Genomic DNA, 18,477 nt, shown 5'->3' on the forward strand with positions numbered 1-18,477 from the left:
CATGCTTTGGCTACAGAACTTAGAGATCCTCCTCACCTACCTGGGGCAGGCCATTAAAACCCTCTAAGTCTACTCACACCTGAGACCCTGCCTCCATCCAAAGGCAGCTCATACCCAAAACATCCAGCAGGTAGTGCTTGGTCTGATTTGCCACAGAGCTGGAGGCCAGACAGGAGTAGCGACCAGCGTCGGCCAGGGAGGCTCGGGGGATGTGGAACAAGGAGCCATCGGGGGAGATGGAGAAGGTGCCAGGGAGAGGGTGGTTGTCTTTCAGCCAGGTAATCTTAGGTTGTGGGTTGCCTGTGAGGGATGGAAAACAGGTTTTGGCCTTTGTGTGAAGTTTTTCCATGTGTGAGCACAGCCTGGCTGGGGTCACTGTCGGAACTTTTCTGGAAAGCAGGGACATCATCCCAAATCAGAATTATCATGATCTGGATCTGGATTTTAGAGGCTGCTGGATGAGCCAGCAAGAAGAAAGAGAACTGTCCTGCGTGGGAGGTGATTAATTATTCCCATCACTAAAGGAAAAAAGAGATTAGAGGAATTTTAGCTCCATTTGGGAAAAATTGGAGCTTACATTGTAGAACAGGCTCCCCATGTGGGCGTCCCCTCCCCAGTGCTTCCCGGACAGCACAACTGCAAAGCCAGGAACCATCCCAAGAAAAGCTCTGCAGCCGATTTCAGCTGTTTTCATCTCTCTGCCTGGAGACATCCATTTGCTCCACACCCCAAAGTGAGACTCAGGTCTGCCCTGAGCCCCATCTCCCACTTGCTCATGCCACCTCCTTTCCCCACTTGATGCTCACCTGAAGCCAGGCAGGACCAGGTGACAGGGTGACCCTCGGGCACTTTGAAGGTGTCTTCTTCACCCGCGTTCTCGATGTGGGGAGGAACTAGAAACACAAGCCCCCAGTGACTTCAGCAGCTGGCCAGCTTGGCCTCTGAGCTCACATCCTAAGGCACGAAGGACTCCAGCACACCCAGCATGTCCAGTCTTAACTCATGTCTATTCCTGCAAGGGTGGAGCTCTGAAACCCCACCAGGAATCCTGCAGCAGACAGAAGACCCCTCCTTACCTAGGACTTCCACGTGGAAATGCCTCCTGGCCTCCCCAGCTACGTTGCTGGCCAGGCAGGAATAGTGACCACCATCCTGGGCTTGTGCATGGGTGAGCCTCAGCAGCCAGCCCCCTGGAAGCACGGAGCAGAGGTCTCAGAGCCCTGATCCAGGTACCAGCACATCCCAGCGGCGCTGCTGTGGGGCTGTAGCTCCACCATGAGTTTGAACTCATCAGTGTTGGGGCAAAACATGTTCCCAAAGCGCTCATCTCTCGCAGCACCCAGACCTCTGACCTGAAAGCACGTGTGTGTGCTCGCTGGGGGTGACAGGAGAGCCATCCCAGAACCAGGTGACAGTGGGCTCGGGAATGCCGGTGGCCTCGCAGGTCAGCATCAGGGATCCTTGCAGGGAAACGCTGACATTGGTTGTCAGTCCTGATCCTCGAATAAACTCAGGGGGAACTGGGGATGCAGAAAAAGATGGACATCCACTTGCAAAGCAGCAAAGGAGCAAAGTGAAGAGGGGAAAACTGGGTGAAGCTGGCTTTTCCCACCTTCCTGCTTTGTACAGCTTCAGGACACAAGCCCAGGACCATGAGCATCACCTGGAGATGGTGACTTTGAAGGTGTTATGGGACAGGTGACCCACAGCGAGTGTGTGCCACTTACCTGCACACCTGAACCCCGGCTTACAGGTGTCACACCGAGCTGGCCACACGGCCTGAGCCACCTCAGACCTTCTATAGCTCAAGTGACCTTGACCCATGAGGTTTCCTCAAGTCTTTGGGTAGTAGAGGACTTTGTATGTGATGGCTCTGGAAAGAAACTCCCGCCTGAGGGACCCAGTTCTGCAGCTGATGGGCCCAGTTCTGCAGCTGTTCCTGAAGCATAACCCTGCTGACCCTGAGACCTTCTACACACTGGATTGTCCAACATCTACTCCACGTCAGGTTGCTCCACATCACCACCCTCCTGGTCCTGCCTGCATCCACCCCAGCCACCAGCCCCATCCCACATCCTTACCATGCACCAAAACATCAAACTCCCTCTGCTCCTGCCCCTCTGCGTTGGCCACCAGGCAAGTGTAATGTCCTGCGTGGGCCACCTCTGCCCTGGGGATGTGCAGCCGCCTCCCTTGCTCTGTAAGCAGGAGCCCGTCCCCACTGGCCACGGGCTGCCCATCCTTCACCCACGTCACCCAGGGTGGTGGTGTCCCCATGGCCTCGCACTGCAGGACTGTCTCGCCACCCTTGATGACAGAAACCTTCCTCGGGGCTTTGCTGCTGCCCTGGACCCTTGGCAGTGCTGTGGGCAGAGGGACACAGGGTGAAAGGGATGTGCAGCAACTTCCTCAGCCGTGCACAAGTGGGGGGCAAAGCTGGCCCAGGTAGCAGCACCCCTTCCAAGATACCCAAGGCACCAGGCAACGGCTTCGGGTCCATCTGGACCTTGCACTGAGAGAGGTCACAACACCTCCACCCACCCCCACAGGTCTCTGGTCCCCCACACTCACCATGCACCTCCAAGTGATGCTCCTTGCTGCTGCTGCCAGCAGCGTTCTTGCACTCGCAGGTGTACGTCCCCTTGTCCAGCAGCTGTACCTTCTCCATGTACACCGTGTTCCCTCCTGGGGACACCAGCTTTGGGCTCCCTGGCTGGGTGGAGAGGGGCTCACCTGCCCAGGGAAGGGGAGAGCAGCTTCCCCTTAGGCTCCCAGCAGGACAAATTCCCACCCAGAAGCTGGATACTGCTCAACAAAATGTGCTCCTTGCTCCAAGGAGACCAAGAGCTGGGTCAACACAAGTGATGAGGGGAGAAATGGGGCTGAGGAACAGGGCCCTACCGTCCTTCCACCAGCTCAGGGTGGGCAGGGGGATCCCATGGCACTCGCAGGCCAGCTGGACAGATTGTCCCTCCAGCACAGACATGGCCTCGGGCTCTGCCGAGGAGAAGGATGGAGGCACTGCAGGGATGAGAGGAGCAGCTCAGAGGATGACATCAGACAAGAGAAGAAGGGGAGCTCCTCACTGGAGCTCCATCCTGCTGGATAACACCCCCTGCAGCCCTGCTGGCTGCCACAAAAGAAAACACTGACCCTCCCCTGCCCTGGCTTCACATGGAAACAATAATCTTGTCTCTCCAGCCAAGCGAGGGATGCTTTTAATTGCACGTGGCCAACAGCAGAGGATGACCAAGCATCCCACAAGCAGGCCAAGGTCAGGTTGGCCAGACAGAGCTTATTCGGCAGCCCTGCCCACTGAGAAGGTTACCCAACTCTTTCCATTATCAGATGCTGTTCTCAGCTGCTCATAAATACAGCTGGCTGGAAAATGGTAACTCCTTCCCATGAGGGATACCAATTTGGAGAAGAAACACCCCAACACCCAGAAACCCTTGAAAAACAAAAACAGAAGAACCCAAACAATCCACCCGAGCCAGGACAGCAGACGTGCAAACATTTCCCTGGGAAGAGATTGCAGGAACAAGCCCAGACCAGGAGAACTGGATCTTTTCCACTCCCTGGCCACCTGCCTGCAGGACTTCCACCAAATGGCCCAGAGCATCCCTGAGAAAAGCCAGACCCTGGCTCAGCCCCCGGTGCTGTGGACATGCTGAATGGTTTGGGAAGCTGCAGGCATGCTTGGATTAAGTGAGAAAAAGTGTCCAGTGCCTGTCTTGGCAGCAGCCCAGGAGTCACCACTGACTCCACTGAGTCCAGGGGGACAGAAATGTCACCAGACACACAGAGTGCGAAAGGGACAGGGTGGGTAGGTGATCCCATAATGAGGACCTGGCACTACCCATCCATGGGGCCACAGCTTTCCAGGACATCATTTGGGATGAACACAGGGGATTTCATGACTGGAATTGCAAATGGGATAGAGGACAGGGGTCTGCTAGAGCCATCTTCCAGGATGTGTCCTGAGGGCTGGGACAGCCCCACTGGTCCCACGCTCACACAAGATATTCCAGAGGGGAAGCCCCCACCTCTCAGGCTGCACTCACCAGTGACCTGCAGGCTGTACCAGAGCTCAGCCACGCCGGCCACGCTGGAGGCCACGCAGCGGTAGCTGCCTGCATCAGAGAGTCGGGCACGTGGGATCTCCAGGCGCTTCCCATCCCTGGACAGGGTCACTCCTGCTCCGGCCGAGAGCTGCTCGTGCCCCTTGTACCAGGTGATGCCTAGAGGGAAGCAGAGAGCTGAGCTGTGAGGAGCGATGCTGCTGGGATTCACGAGCAAGAGCTGAGCGGCAGGACTGACTCACCGGGAGCAGGCAGCCCCGAGGCCAGGCATTCCAGGGATGCCGTGCCATTCTCCGGGATGGCCAGATCCACCGCGCTGGGTTCGATGTTTGGGGGCACTGCAACCCAGCACCCACTGTCACGGGCTCTGTGTGACCCGGGCTGCCTGCAGCCACCACGGCGCAGGGCCCTGGGGCACAGCCAGGCTCACCGGTGGCTCTCGGCACGCACCGAGTCCTGGCAGAGCAGCAGCCGAGGGCCACAGCTCGGTCTCTGCTCTGGGAGGGGACCACATCACCCCGTGGTGCCACCACTGCTCCCCAAGCCAGCCAGAGGTTTGTTCCCTGCCCCAATGAGACATTCATCCTTTCCAGGTAGGAATTTCCCCTCCCTGCCTGGTTTCTCACCCGGCACTTTCAGAGTCACTTCCTGCTGGTGGAGGGGAAATGGGGCTGGGCGAGGACCCTCCACCAGGAAACAGCAGTCAAGGATTTGCTGTGGTGCCAGTGGCCATCAGCTCTCAGCCTCATCAACAAAGGACAAGATCCCAAGAGATCAAGCCAGTGACCCTGTACCTACCAAAAATTCGGGCCAAGAACTCCCACCCCTTTGGCCAACCACGTTCTTCCCAACACATGGGCTGGATAGCGGGTCTCACCCCAGATGCTGCTCTCACCATGCACTGAAACCTGCACCTCTGCCTGGGCCAGCCCTGCCCAGCTGCTGCCCTGGCAGACGTAGAGCCCTTCATGACCAAGCCCCACTCGGGTGACCAGCAGAGTCCCACCATCCTCGGACACCACCACACCATCCTGCCCATCCAGTGGGTGCCCATCCTTCAGCCACCTGTGAGGAAGGGGACAGGCAGCAAGTCCTTGGTCTGTCCTGCCACCACCCACCCCTGCCACTTTAATGTGCCACTACACATTAAAGGGGTGAACTTGGGTGCTGGCAGCAAGGTCTGTCCCCTTGTCACCTGGAATGGGGCTGACAGTGCCCAGGTTGTTGAGCAGAGGGCATCACAGACAAGGAGAAGGAATGGATGCCTCCCACCCTAAGGAACACCCCATGCCAGAGGCTCCTACCACCCATCCTGGGAACACAGGCAGCACCCACCCCTCGGCAGCACTCACTGGATCTGGGGTGGGGGGATGCCCATGGCATGACAGTGAATCCTCAGGGAGGTGTTGGCAACAGCCGTCAGGTGGCTTTCCCCATGTCCAATCCACAGCTGGGGGGGTGCTGGGGGGACAGGGGACCTCAGGCTGGGACCATCCTCAGACCCTGGCACAGGGATGTGCGAGCAGCCAGGGACTTGGAGGTGCAGGACCCCAGCAGTACAGGAAGCCCTGGAGGGGTGTTTGAACCTTGGACGTGCAGGCTGTAGCTGAGCGAGGTGCTCCCCGCGGCGTTCGTGGCCGTGCAGGTGTAGAGGCCGGCGTCTGTCACCTGGGGCTCGGCCAGGTGGAGGGATCCTGAAGGGAGGACACTGTACCTTGGGGGAGAAGAAACAGAAAAGCTGGATGGGAAGAACAGCCATGTCATCCATCACCTAACCCTGAGCAGGAGCTAAGGGCTGAGAGATCACTGTCGCCTTGGGACAGCCAAGAAAAGGTCACCAGAGCCACCTCTCACTCAAAGAGGGAGGCAGAGCTGCCCAGGGGGGCAAATCCCCTTTGCTCAGCCCCTGCACAAGCTCAGCACGAGGCAGCACATGAGCCCAGGGGGGTGAAGGAAGACAAGGGTCCCCCAGAGCACAGTCCCTGCAGCTGGAGCTGGCCACACTCTCATTCCCAGCCTCATCTGTGCTCCACAGACATAACATCATCTCAGCCCACGGCTGCAGATTCCTCCTCATGTGCTCCCATAAATCACCCAGCATGGACAAGCCAGCTGAGATGTGGGGAGCAGCACAGGTCAGCGAGGAAGAGCCATGGCAAACTAGACATGAACAACAAGGCAGCACATCCCCCAAGAAGAGCAAAACCAAGATGCCTCCCTGCTTCCTACAGCAATCCTCAGGTACAGGGAAAGAAGTGCTTAACCCCAAGACTGGGGCCTGGGGTTTTAGCACTCTGCTGGAAGGGAATCCCTAATGTGCTGAGAAAGCATTGGAAGACCAAGACACCGGATAACCTGGAGAATTGCTGGATATGTGTTTATCTTCTCCCATCAAATCACATTAAATGACTGTCTCGTGGCTGCCATCAGCTTCAACACCAGCAACAAACTGATTTGTCCCTCCAGAAGGCACTCACTGGAACAAATCTGGCCTAAAACCCCACATTCCAGTGCAGACAAAGCCACTGCCGGACTAAAAGCTGCATTTGTGCCAGACCTCATCCCAGCATCAAGCCCTGGTCCAACACTTCCCACAGGGATCCACCATCCCCAGGCACATCCTTGACCTTATGACAGCACAAGGCAGGAATGTGCACGAAGGCAGATGGACAGCAGGGTGAGGAGCTGCACTGGAGCTGCCTTTACTTCCCAACCCCAGCCCTGTGTCCCGGGTAGGCACATGAAGGGTTGGAAGCAGCTGTTTGGTCCCAGCAGATGTTTGGAAGATGGAAAAAAGCCTGGTGCTCTCCAAGGAGAGCAGAGCTAATGCTGTACTGCTTGGCTGCCTCAGCTCCTGCATTGAGCATTGGCCACGGGGTGACAGGGGTGCCCTTCACATCTCCCTGCCAAGCAGCTGAGTCCTTTCATGGACCTGACATCCCTCTGAAAATGCCAGGAGATTGTGGCCCCCAGCACCCACAACCCTCCTTACCTCGTGGTGGCGAGAGGCAGTGGCTGCTGCTCCCGGCTCCACACCACCAGGGGAGGGGGATTTCCTTGAACCTCGCAGGGCAGCGTGGTCTCCTGCCCCAGCACAGCCAGGATGGTGACAGGGTCTGATTCCTGTGATCCGTTCACACTGATCCTGGGCTTTGCTGGATGGAGAGGGAGCACAGCTGGTGCAGGGACCCTTCAGGTGCCCCACAGCCTTCATCACTTCTCTTCCCATCCTGCAAACCCATCTGGACAGGTGCTTCAAGGAAGCCAGGAGTGTTCCCAGGTCATGCTCTCCCTGCCAGTCCCCTCTGGAGCTGTCCTGAGCACTCACTGCTGACGGAGAGCTGCATCTCCCGGCTGGAGAACCCTGCTGCATTGGTGGCTGTGCAGAAGTAGGTGCCAGCATCCCCAGGGGATGGTGAAGGGATCAGGAGGGTCCCATTGGGGTCAAGGTGGTAGTGTGGGCTCAGTGAAATGGGCTCCGTGCCCTACAGAAGAAAGGGAAGGGAGGAAGGCAGAGATTCTCCCACGAGCTGAGCATCCCAAAGGCAAGAAGAGGGCTCGGGACCATCAGAGCAAGCCATGCCCTGGTCCCAGCTTCCCAGGGCACTTGGTGCCACCTGCCGAGGCAGCCACGGCCACACTGGGGAGCTACACTCGCTTCAAACACGTTACCCTGGACCCGGGGGTGGCCCCAGCCTGGCTGGCAGGGGCACAGCAGTCGGCCTGTCCCTGTCACCTACCTTTGCCCAGGTGACAGCAGGGGGGGGCACGCCGGTGGCATTGCACCGCAGGGTGACAGCTGCTCCCTCGGTGGCAGTGACGAGGACAGGGCCAGGCTCAATGCCGGGAGGAACTGGGAAGGAAGAGAAGCCCCTCATCCTGCATGACCAGGGCCATGTCCACCGCAGAGAGCAGAGCAGAGAGAGCACCTGCCCCATGTCACTGCTGAGCGGGGACACGCAGCTCCCCGACACTCACCGTGGATGACCAGGGACACGTCCTGCCTGTGTGAGCCGAGGGCGTTGGTCACCTCACAGGTGAAGGTCCCTGCATCCCCCTGCGATGCCTGGTCCACGTGCAGGCTCCCGTCAGCCCGGATGGAGTAGTGGTCACCTGGGGCCACCTGGACACGGGCAGAGAGCAGAAAGCAGGACAGATGGGGGGTCAAACAACAACATATCCGTGTCTTTGGGGCACATCCAGAAATGAATCTTTGAGCAACAGGAACATCCGGATGTGGAGATAAACCCATGTTGCCCTCCCAACACAAATGCTGCCTTGGATTCTTTCACCAGCAGCTTTGGCCCCACAGGTTGGGGGATCCATCCTGCAGCGAAGCCCTCACCACAGGGTAGGTATCCCTCCACACACCCACCATCCCAGCGGGCATGGAAATCTCACCATCTGCCCATCCTTCAGCCAGCGGCGAGCTGGGAACGGGCTCCCAGCCAGGATCACACAGGGCAGCGACACGGGCTGGCCTGGGAGCACACGGACCACGGGGGATGCAAGAGCTATTTCTGGGGCTGCTTGAAAGAGGGGAAAGGGAACCAGTATTAATCAGTGATAAACTGGTCAGGAACACTCAGGAGAACAGATCTAGATCATCTTTCTTCTGGGATCCGGATCCTGGCTTGGCAGAAGCCAGCTCAGATACTCCACTCCCCCAGGAATTTGGGGATATTGGCTGCAGTTTGGGTCCATGTCAGCGTATGAAGCCAAAGAGGGCTGGGAAGGGCATTGCCCAAACCCTGCCCTGGGGTTGCAGAGCATTCACTGTGGCCAGCTCAGGACCAGAGACAGCTGCTCGGGTCTGCCACTCACTCACTGCCAGAACAGCTGGGATCGATTCACCAACCAAAGCACAGAAAAACAAACCCTGTCCGGTGACTGTGAGCTTGACCTCTGCGTGGATTTTCCCAAACTCATTCTGGGCTTCACAGATGTAGGTGCCTTGGTCATCCAGCGAGGCACCTGGAGCACAGTGGGGAGAAGCCTCAGCCTGGTGGGGCTGGAGAGCCTGGAGCAAGCTCCAGGACAGGGACCACCCTCCCCTGCCCCACCACCATCTCCATTGGGGACAGACCCCGCAGCGCTGGAGGCTTGCAGGCTGTTACAGCACAGCTAAGCTTGCACAAGCTAAAAGCACAAATAAATGCGTGCACACTCAGCTCTTACTGTCGATGAGGAGCTGGGCAGCCTCCAACTGGCTGGAAACACCCCATGGTCCCTGCCAGCCCACCATGGGCTTCCCGTCCTGCCGGGACCAGGTGACGTGTGGCAGGGGAGATCCCTCGGCATGGCACAGCAGGCTCACGCTTTCCCCAACCTTGACCTCCGTGTCACCCAGGGGCTCAGGAAAGTGAGGGGCAGCTGGAGGAGAGAGCAGCAGAGAAGGGGCTCAGGCAGGTTCAGTATCCTAGCTTCCCCACAGCTGAGCCTGGAGAAGGAATGGGCTGCAAAACCAATGAGCCAGGTGCCCTGACAAGTTACGAGACTGACTTGAAGCATTTGGTGCTTTTCCAAAGCTATCAGAGCCGTCGCAGTTTCCATCCCTTCCAGTTACACTCATCACCCTCTGGGTCAGCGAAATCTCTTGCACTTTTCTATCTTTAACTGCTTTAAACCCTGGTGCCCTCAACACAGAGCCTTCCCTCCTCCTCCTCATGCTCTTTCATTCCTTCTGCCTCCAGCAGAAAGCCCCGAGCACCTGGATTTTCAGGCCCACAGAAGTCAGCCCACACCTCTGCCTAATCCCACTGATTGCGCTTTGCATCCCCAGTTGCATCCCAAGCCCTCATGTCCCCATGCAATAACTGCCTTATCTTTTGCCACTTGTTGAGCCTCCTGCATCTTCCCAAAGCTTGGAAACCCTGCCAGGCTTCCTCCTGTTTGTACCAAGCACCAACACCTCCCTGCTGGGTAGCCCGGGAGACTTGGGAAGCAGCAAGTGGGAGCTGAGCCAGAAAGGAGAGCTGTGGAACAGGCTCGAGCACTCAGTAGGACCCAACAGGACTTACACCCCACGTGCAGCACGGTGCTGTCGAGGGCGACGCCGGCCTCGCCGAGGGCCTCGCAGTCGTAGCGCCCCGCGTCCTCCTGGCGCACCGCCTGCAGCCGCAGCACCGCGCGCTGCGTGCCCGCTGGGAACGCCGCCATCGCCTGCTCCCCTGCCCCGAGACCCCCACATCAGCACCCCACGTGCCTCTGTGGGCCCCTCCTGATGGCACAGCAGGGGACACCACGTGTGATGGCCCTGCGGGGCAGCGGTGGGGTGCCAGTGCGTGCTGCCAGTCTCACCTTTGTACCACACGATGCGGGGTGGGGGTGCCCCTGAAACCCAGCACTCCAGGGTCACATCTTCTCCCACCAGCACCTTCAGGCTGGGTGTCACTGCCAGGATGGCAGGAGGTTCTGTGTCACAGGGAGAGAGGTCTTTGGTCACTCTCTGCTGCGCTGGGTGTGGTGCCATCCAGCCCGAGGGGACCCCAGAGCCCTGGGAGCTGTCCCACCCCACCCTTTATCACACACAGCCCCATTTCCAGTGCGCTGCCAGCGAGCAGGGAGCAGGTACCAGTGAACTCCAGGGTGATCACTTGCTCATCCCAGCCCAGTGTGCTGCCGGCGTAGCAGCTGTAATTCCCTGCATCCTCTGGGACAGCAGACCTGATGTGCAGGGTACCCTCAGCATCTCTGAAAACCCTGCAGCAAATGGGAGAGAAAGGGAGAAATGAGGCCTGCGAAAACAGGGGTGATGGAAAATGTGTTGATATAAATGAGCAGGCTTCAGGCCATGCTGGGCACGTGGTGGATGTGGGTCAGCACTTAGAGCAAGCTGCTGCAGGGCAGGACTTTGCTTTGAACCAGGGAAAAGCACTGAGAATTGGACTTTTTCATCTTGAAAGTCAACTCTGGCACTCACAGCCTGACACAGGCAGGAGTTAAAAGGCAAAAAGCAGAAGAAATTAAGGGGAAGTACAAGGAGTATTTTGAGACTTGAGCTCACACCAGGTGTGCAAAGCGGGAACGGTGACCTGGATAAGGCAGGACTGCTTAAAAATAAATACAGACAATGAAGGCCGGCAGCATGCCAAGCATCTCAGGAGCCTGGGCTGGGATACTGCAATGCTTCCCTCTCTCCAGAGCTATGGCAGCCCCAAGCCTCCCTCCTTCAGCCTGTACATCCCTGTGAGGGGAGCACCATCCCTGCGAGACAGGCAGGATGGAGGCTCCCGGGTCCCCAGGGGTTACCTCTCATCCTGCTGCAGTGCCCAACCCCAGCGCTTCCAGGTGGTGTGGGGCGGGGGGTAGCCCCCGGCCGTGCAGTTCAGCCGCAGCTCCTGGCCCCTGCTGAAACGCTGGGGACTGGGGTCCACCTTCACCCACGGCGCCTCTGCACGGGGTTGGAGCAGGGCTCAGCCCCCACGTGCCATTCACCACCCGCCCACAGGGCAAAATATCCCCAGGCCAGGGTCCCACACGGGAGCAAAGCCTACCCTGGATGAAGAGCCACAGCGAGGCGGTGGCAGTGCCATGGGCACTCTGTGCCACACACTCGTACAGGCCCCCGTCCCCCGGCTGCACGTGGCTGATCTCCAGAGAGTGGTTCTGCAGCAGCCGGGTCCGGCCGTCCCCTGGCTGTGCCGCCTTCCCGTCCCAGCTCCACGTCAAGTTGTAGGGCACATCCCCCAGAACCATGCAGGACATGACCACATCTTGGCCCGGTGAAGCCGTGATGTTGCCTGGGGCGATGAGACGCGGTGGTGGCTCTACAAACACGGGATGCCTGGGTGAGAGGAGCCTGTGCCCAGGCACGGGCATGGAAAGGCCTCTAAGGCTTGGCACGAGCAGCCCCCACCTGAGACAGAGACATAGGCACGAGCCCGTGTCATTCCGACCTTGCTCGTGGCCGTGCACTCGTAAAACCCTTCATCACTCTCGGACACTGCAGGGATCAACCAGCTGATGTTCCCTGAAATCCTGCAAAAAGGGAGAGATGAAACTATGGATCACTCCCACCTTGGGTCTGCCATGCCACCATCCTAATCCTACTCCCTGGGACCTTTTTTTCATCTGAGTCAGGCAAAAAGGTGCATCCCCACTTGCTGCAGACCTGTCCCTTGGAATTTTCCTTTTGAAATGCTCAGAACCTGAAGGCACCCAGCCAGCACACAGCATCCCCCTGGCTGGCACAGCTCAGGGGCTGTTGCTGCCCACATGGGTCCCTCCTGGGGCTAATTGGGCCATACCAGAGGCTCACCTGAAGAGCTGCTCTTCCCTGAGCTTCATCCCGCCGCGGCTGAGCTGCAGGCGGAAAGGGACCTCACTCCATGCAGAGCAGGAGATGAGCTGTGGCTCACGGTTGTAAGCATGGATCTTGCTGGAGATATTCACTTTAGGCAGACCTGGAAGGATGTGCAGATGTATAAACACTCCTTGGAAGCTCACTGGGAGCTGCACTGGGAAGCAGGATGACCAAGGAGAAACCAAAGCAGAGGCAGTGCTGGAGCCTCTGGTCCCTGCTCAGCACCCGCAGGTTCCACTCACCGGGCACCACGCTGGTGTAGGTGACCCCTGAGAGGCGGTGCAGGGGGTGGCCCTGGGCATCTTCACCCTTCACCTTCAGTAGGAAGTCACCCGGGGGGACCCAGAGCGGTGAACCCACCCAGAGCTGCGGGGTGGAGCTGGAGGAGGAGTTGGAGAGGGGACGCGCGGGCAGTGAGAGGAGGACGTGGCCCGAGGTGTTGAAGAGCTCAATCTCCTGCAGGCGCCCAGGCGGCCTCAGACCGGTGCAGTTCACCAGCACGGAGATGGGCAGACCTGGAAAGCGGGGAGAGAAAAAACCACCAGGAACATTCCTGGCTGCAAAACGCCCAGGTGCAGCACCCAGCCCCGTGGGCAGCACCACCCTCACCCTGCACCGGCCGCTCTCTGGGCTGGCTGGTGTCAAACTCTGGCTGAGTGGAGAAGCTGGCTTGAAAATTAACATCGCTGATGCCCGTGATCCTCAGCGAGTGGCGGCCACTGCTCCGGGTCTGGAAGCAGATTGAGAGGCAAGTGCTGAGGGCAGGGGAAGGGAGAGGAGGTGGGAAGGGAGGAGGTTGCAGCCAGCCCCTTCCAGCCTGCTCACACATCCTCTGCCTGGCTGGAGATGGATGGGGAAAGCCCACACCTGGAAAAGCCTGGCAAGCTAAATATCCATCAGGGAAAGGCAGAGGATGTGCAGGTCTGCCACCAGCCTACCGTGACCAGCCACGTCCCTGGCTCGTAGGGCTCCACGGCCACCACCATGGCTGAGTTGGGGATGCTGAGCAGCTCCTTCAGACCTCGGCCTTTCTCCAGGACCTTTCCTGTAACAGTAAGTGAATGTCCCAGATGGGAAACCCAGGTCTATCCCCTGGTTCCTGCAACAGCTCAGGGCAGAGCAGAACGCATCACAGCTCACAGCCAAGGCAGCAGGGAAAACCCTCAAAGCCAGAGGCAAAGCCAAACTGGGAGGGGAGCAGGGAGATGTGCTGTTGTTTACTGAGGGCTTTGTAGCTCCACCTTTTCATTTGAGTTTTAGGGCAGGGTTTGGTGAACCCCTTCCTGCTTGTCCTCACCTGAGGTCTTTCTGAGAGGCACATCACCCCCCTCCTGTTGTCCCTCTCCCCTGGGCTCCTACCTGCTGGATCCTGGACCTTGATCCTTGGGGCAGGGCCGCTCAAGGAGATGGTGACCTCCTTCAGGCTGGGGTCAAAGGGGACCTGCCACGTGTTCTCCCCACCATCTTCGTGGTCTGTGGACAGCAGGTGGACCTTGGAAGCCTGGATGGCCTCTTCCACCCACTTCAGCACCTGGAGGTGAGGATTAAACCTGGATCTCCCCTCACTGACAAGCACGGCCTCACTTCAGCACAAGGGGCCAGGTCTCCCCACTTACCTCTGTCACCTGCTGCTTGTCCAGGTGGAAGATCTGCCCGGAGCTGGTGGCAGCGATGCGCTCGTACACGCGGTACCCGGGATGGCTCCTGTCCCCGCAGTCCCCCGTCAGCACAAACACCACCTGCCACAGCCACGGCCCCGTGACACCCCACACAGCCACGGGAGGGGACACAGCCGGCATCCACCAGCATCCCAGTACATCGGATCGGCCCGGGGGATGCAACTGCCCCCAGCCCAGGGGTTTTATCGCTGCACCTCACTGATGCGCTGCTGCTGCTGCAGCATCCCCCGAGCCGCTGTCGCAGGAGCCCTGCGGGCAGCGCCAGGGCCGCTCACCTGGCTCTGCTTGTGCTGCAGCAGCCGCAGCAGCTCCTCCTGCTGCTCGTAGTCCTTGGCCCGAGCATCCGAGAAGACGTAAACGAAGGAGCCGGGATGCGAGATCTCCACGGCCACCCTGATGGCTCCCACGCTCATCTCCGGGCAGTCCCCCCCACCCTGAGGGACACAGCCAGGGACGTGGCACGGGCACCGAGCCACCCAGTGCTCAGCTCCCGGCAGGATTCCACCCAGGGGGTGCTCACAGGGAGGAAATACCCCATTTTGCTGGAGTCAGGCCAGAGCAGCGGGATGAATCTGCAGGGACACTCAGGACAGACCCGGCCCTGTCTCACTAACAATGATAATTAAACCACCCCTTTGGGGATCCATGCTCACAGAAGCCACTGGTTTCCCACAAATACCTTTAGTGGGCACATTTGTGCCCGCCCCTGTGGCTGAAGAACCAGCCAGCCCAGGGAAGCCACAGAAAGGACCAGCTCCCACTTTCCCAGGGCTTGGCACCCCAAAGGGCTGGGAAACCATTTGCAGCCTCGGCGTTACACCTCCTGCCAAAACAGCTGCATTGAAGGGAAACGCCACAGGGATTTAGCAATTCACTGGAGGCAGGGCAAGAGTGGGGATGGATAAAGCAGGATTAAGCTCCCAGGGAACATTTTGGCTGGCAGAAAACAGATGAAATAATTAAAAAAAAAAAATTTCAAAACTCAATTATCAAGCACTGCTTCTAGAAGGGGAGATTTTTGGTTTCATGGAGAGTCTTTGCAAAATCTCCTGGGAGCAGTATCTCTCCTAGGGACAAGAGCTGTGGACTGAGAATTCTCTGCCCTGTTGCAGGACTCGGGGACACTGTTGCAGCAGCATTACCCATCCTCTCCACTCCCACCCCCTGCGCAGCCCCCAGCCAGTCTGGCTCAGCCTGAACCCCCACCACACTGCTGGGGGATGCAGGGATTGCACCATGCAGTGCCAGGCTGTCCCCCAGGTGCCATGGGCCAGGCACCAAGGCAGGCCTGGCAGAGCGCCATGGGGCTGAGGATGCCTACCTGGACATGGAGCTCCCGCAGGCGCTGCTGGAAGAGCTGGGGATCCGTGGTGAGGGTGACAGGTCCCACCTCTGCAAGCACACAGACACCACCACCTCAGCCCCCTGACCCAGCACCAGCTTCCTTCGGTGCCACCCACGCTGCCTGCCTCAAACACCTGAGACTCGGAGTCCAGCATCTACCCTGGCTTGGCACCAGGAGAGAATTGGGTTTGGGCACACCACCCCCCTGTGCCCGTACTGTGAGCACTTGGGCAAACCATTCCTATGCCCAGGAATTTCTCCCGACACACTGGGTGGTCCCAGCCAGGGCGAGCTGCAAACCCAGTGCTGTTTTCTACTGGGGGAGGCTCCCAGCAAAGGGATGCAGGAGTCGATTCACTGCCTCTGCCTCCTTCCCTGCCTGGCTCCAAAGGTTTTCATTCAACCCAGTGTTTCTGCTGAAAATAAAGCTTGGGTCCCGCTGTCCTTGTAGGAGGCCAGGGCTCTTTTGGGGAACAGCTGCCCTTGTATGGGTGTGCACAAAAGGAAGACAAAGACAGGGCAGAAATAAATTATTCTAGTATCACAGAGAGTTACCAAAGCCTCTACCAAGTGGAGCTTTTATTGAGGTGACCTGGAAGCACATTGTGGACTTGTACAGAAATACCCACCGTGAGCACTCCGGGGAGATTAGAACGGGATGGAAGGGGAAGAGCCACCCACAATGAAGTGTCAGCACCCCTGGGATTAATACGGTAGAAATAGCCCACCCTGTGCCCACAGAGCGCCTTGGGGACAGGAGCCCCAGCCCAGCTCCCAGCTCTTGAAGTGCCATCCCCATCCCAGCAGCCACCAGGGCATTAAAAACAGGGAGAAGGGGCAGTGCAAGCACTTATGGAGTGCGTGTTTCAGACCCAGACCGGACTGGAACTGCAGCCCAGCTCCCCACAGCCCCACCCCTGCCAGGACACATGTCCTCACCCTGTCCCAGACGTACCTGGGTCATGGAAGGGCACCAGAGCGTAGTTGCTGATGGGCTTCGTGCTCCTGCTGAGCGTCCGCTCCAGGATGCGCGAGGCCCCGTCCATCACCTGCACCAGGTCGTCGTACATGGAGCCGGTGACATCGAAGACAAAGGCAAGAGTGGCCCACCCTGGAGGGCTCTCGGCCAGACTGGGGGCCAGCAGCATCCAGAGACCCACAAACACCCCTCCGTGGGGTGGCATCGTGGGGGAGGCTCTCGGGTGCCAGGAACACCCCTTGTGTCCTTGTCCTGGCCCTTCCCCCGGGCACCGTCCCCACACCAGGGAGGGACACGGTGTGCAAGCGGCCACTCGCGGCGGGGACGGAGAAGGGACCCCGGGCAGGGAACGCCCAGCCCTCCGCAGCTGCGGACCTGCTCCTCCAGCGTTCAACTTCTGGGAGGGCGGGAGGAAAAACCGGACTTTTGGAGCCAGCGACGCGGCAGGGATGTGGGTGGGAGTTGGAGGAGATCGGGATGGAGATACAGGGATTGGGAAGCAGATCCTGCAGCCCACGGGATTGTCAGAAGCACTGCCCAGGCCCCTCCCCAGCCCCGACCCCCTGGCTCAGAGAGACCCTGCTCTGCTGGGGGGAGCAGGGGGTTAGGGGAGGACACGGGGGTCACAGCTGAGCACCTGTGAGGAAACCCTGCCAAACCCCAGCGGGGGGAGAGACAGCTGCCAAAAGGACCCCAAGGAAGCAAACTCCCCCTCTGCTAGGCAAAGGGCCCCTGGAATCGGGGTCTGCAATGGGGCTTGGAGGTCAGGGGGCTCTGTGGGGGTCTCGGGTGGGCTCACCCACGCAGCCACCCCACGAACAGGGAGCAAACAGCCACGCAGAGCACAGACAAAGCCGGAGCCAGGACATGGGCTGGGACAGGCAGCCCTTGGCCGGGACAGGCAGCCCTTGGCAGGGAGAGCTGGCTGGGGGTGCGGAGCTTTTCCTGGCTCCCCTGGAAGCGGAGTGCTGAGCTCATGGCTGCTCCACAGGGATGCTCTGCTCTTGCTCAACTCCCCCGCAGCGGGACCCAGGGCTCAGCCACGGCCAAGTGCCGGCGCCAGGTGAAACTGTGCACCGAGGGCTGGGCACCTCCTGCACCCCCAGCACCAGCCCTGCTCCTCCCGAGATTACCCATCTCATGGCCCACACACACAGGACAGTGTGTGTGGGTCATGAAATGGGCATCCTGTGCATTCCTTTATCCTTGCAAGCGTGGGCTCAGCCTAGCCCAACCTCAGAGTGAGCAAGGACATCCCCCTTACAGCAGGGCAAGGACACTTCTGCCCCCGGGGCTGTGCCAGTGGCCTGTCCCCCTCCTGTCCCACAACCAGGGCTTGCACTCCCAGCCTCACAGAGCTGAGGGGAGTCCCCAACCCCACAGTGCCACAAAACCTACCTTAGAGCATCCCCAGTCACCAACCTGCATCCCAGCTCCATCCTGCACACTGGCAGGGAGCTGGGCACAAAGAAACCCCAACAGCTTCACCTCATCACCAAATTAATTCCAGCCAGCCCTTCCCACACTCACCAGTCCCAGGAGCACATGTGCTAGTTGGGCTTTAACCCCTTCCTGGCTGGGGGTTAAGGCACAGCCTCTGGGTAACCACCGTGGTTTGGAGCCTGTGCCTGTCCTTGCCCACTCCATGGCACAGGGGAGAAATCCCTGGGAGCTTCCACCATGCGCTGGCACAAAGCACCTCTGGACAAAACCCCCGCACAAACACAGCCTCCTTGTTTGGACCATTACGGCATCTCCTCTGGCCTCCTGAAAATAATTAGTCAGCCTCGTTAGGAGAGCAAACAAAACAGAGATGGGCTGGCAGGGAGGCCTGGCAGTGCTCGTTTCCAGAAGAGTTGGCAGTGCAGAATGGCCAACAGACCCCGCTGCACGTGAAAAGCCCAGTGCTGGCTTTGAGCCCCCCGTGAGCCCTGCCAGGGGTGGGGGGAGCTGCCGAGGGGCACCTCCAGTCTGGGCAGTGGGACACAATTATGGAATACTCATATCAGGATTCCTCTGCACGCACTGTGTGACAAAAGTGACCCAACAGCTCCCACCCAATGGAGCTCGGAGGGAACAGGGACAGTG

At 59.1% G+C, this 18,477-nt stretch overlaps 1 protein-coding gene across 1 annotated transcript in view; it reads right to left on the bottom strand.

The window, feature by feature from the left end:
• HMCN2 (hemicentin 2) overlaps window positions 1–16,768 on the bottom strand; it is a 33,031-nt gene extending 16,263 nt beyond the window's left edge. The window contains exons 1-34 of the mRNA XM_048325888.1: window positions 16,366–16,768; window positions 15,388–15,458; window positions 14,342–14,500; window positions 14,004–14,126; window positions 13,747–13,918; window positions 13,326–13,432; window positions 12,997–13,117; window positions 12,630–12,902; window positions 12,343–12,487; window positions 11,941–12,062; window positions 11,579–11,851; window positions 11,334–11,475; window positions 10,657–10,784; window positions 10,383–10,496; window positions 10,103–10,252; window positions 9,261–9,455; window positions 8,961–9,056; window positions 8,484–8,608; window positions 8,061–8,205; window positions 7,823–7,935; window positions 7,411–7,567; window positions 7,075–7,237; window positions 5,669–5,796; window positions 5,435–5,543; window positions 4,978–5,147; window positions 4,325–4,420; window positions 4,065–4,241; window positions 2,902–3,021; window positions 2,572–2,733; window positions 2,082–2,363; window positions 1,353–1,520; window positions 1,077–1,190; window positions 807–893; window positions 115–300 (exon numbers count right to left, since the gene is read on the bottom strand). Coding sequence (XP_048181845.1) covers window positions 115–300; window positions 807–893; window positions 1,077–1,190; window positions 1,353–1,520; window positions 2,082–2,363; window positions 2,572–2,733; window positions 2,902–3,021; window positions 4,065–4,241; window positions 4,325–4,420; window positions 4,978–5,147; window positions 5,435–5,543; window positions 5,669–5,796; window positions 7,075–7,237; window positions 7,411–7,567; window positions 7,823–7,935; window positions 8,061–8,205; window positions 8,484–8,608; window positions 8,961–9,056; window positions 9,261–9,455; window positions 10,103–10,252; window positions 10,383–10,496; window positions 10,657–10,784; window positions 11,334–11,475; window positions 11,579–11,851; window positions 11,941–12,062; window positions 12,343–12,487; window positions 12,630–12,902; window positions 12,997–13,117; window positions 13,326–13,432; window positions 13,747–13,918; window positions 14,004–14,126; window positions 14,342–14,500; window positions 15,388–15,458; window positions 16,366–16,594 — 5,122 coding nt within the window. The 5' untranslated portion in view covers window positions 16,595–16,768. The remainder of the gene's footprint in view (window positions 1–114; window positions 301–806; window positions 894–1,076; window positions 1,191–1,352; window positions 1,521–2,081; window positions 2,364–2,571; window positions 2,734–2,901; window positions 3,022–4,064; window positions 4,242–4,324; window positions 4,421–4,977; window positions 5,148–5,434; window positions 5,544–5,668; window positions 5,797–7,074; window positions 7,238–7,410; window positions 7,568–7,822; window positions 7,936–8,060; window positions 8,206–8,483; window positions 8,609–8,960; window positions 9,057–9,260; window positions 9,456–10,102; window positions 10,253–10,382; window positions 10,497–10,656; window positions 10,785–11,333; window positions 11,476–11,578; window positions 11,852–11,940; window positions 12,063–12,342; window positions 12,488–12,629; window positions 12,903–12,996; window positions 13,118–13,325; window positions 13,433–13,746; window positions 13,919–14,003; window positions 14,127–14,341; window positions 14,501–15,387; window positions 15,459–16,365) is intronic.
• Window positions 16,769–18,477: the final 1,709 nt, after the last annotated feature.

This window comes from Corvus hawaiiensis, chromosome 21 (genome assembly GCF_020740725.1).
Source record: "Corvus hawaiiensis isolate bCorHaw1 chromosome 21, bCorHaw1.pri.cur, whole genome shotgun sequence".
NCBI classification, from domain to species: domain Eukaryota; kingdom Metazoa; phylum Chordata; class Aves; order Passeriformes; family Corvidae; genus Corvus; species Corvus hawaiiensis.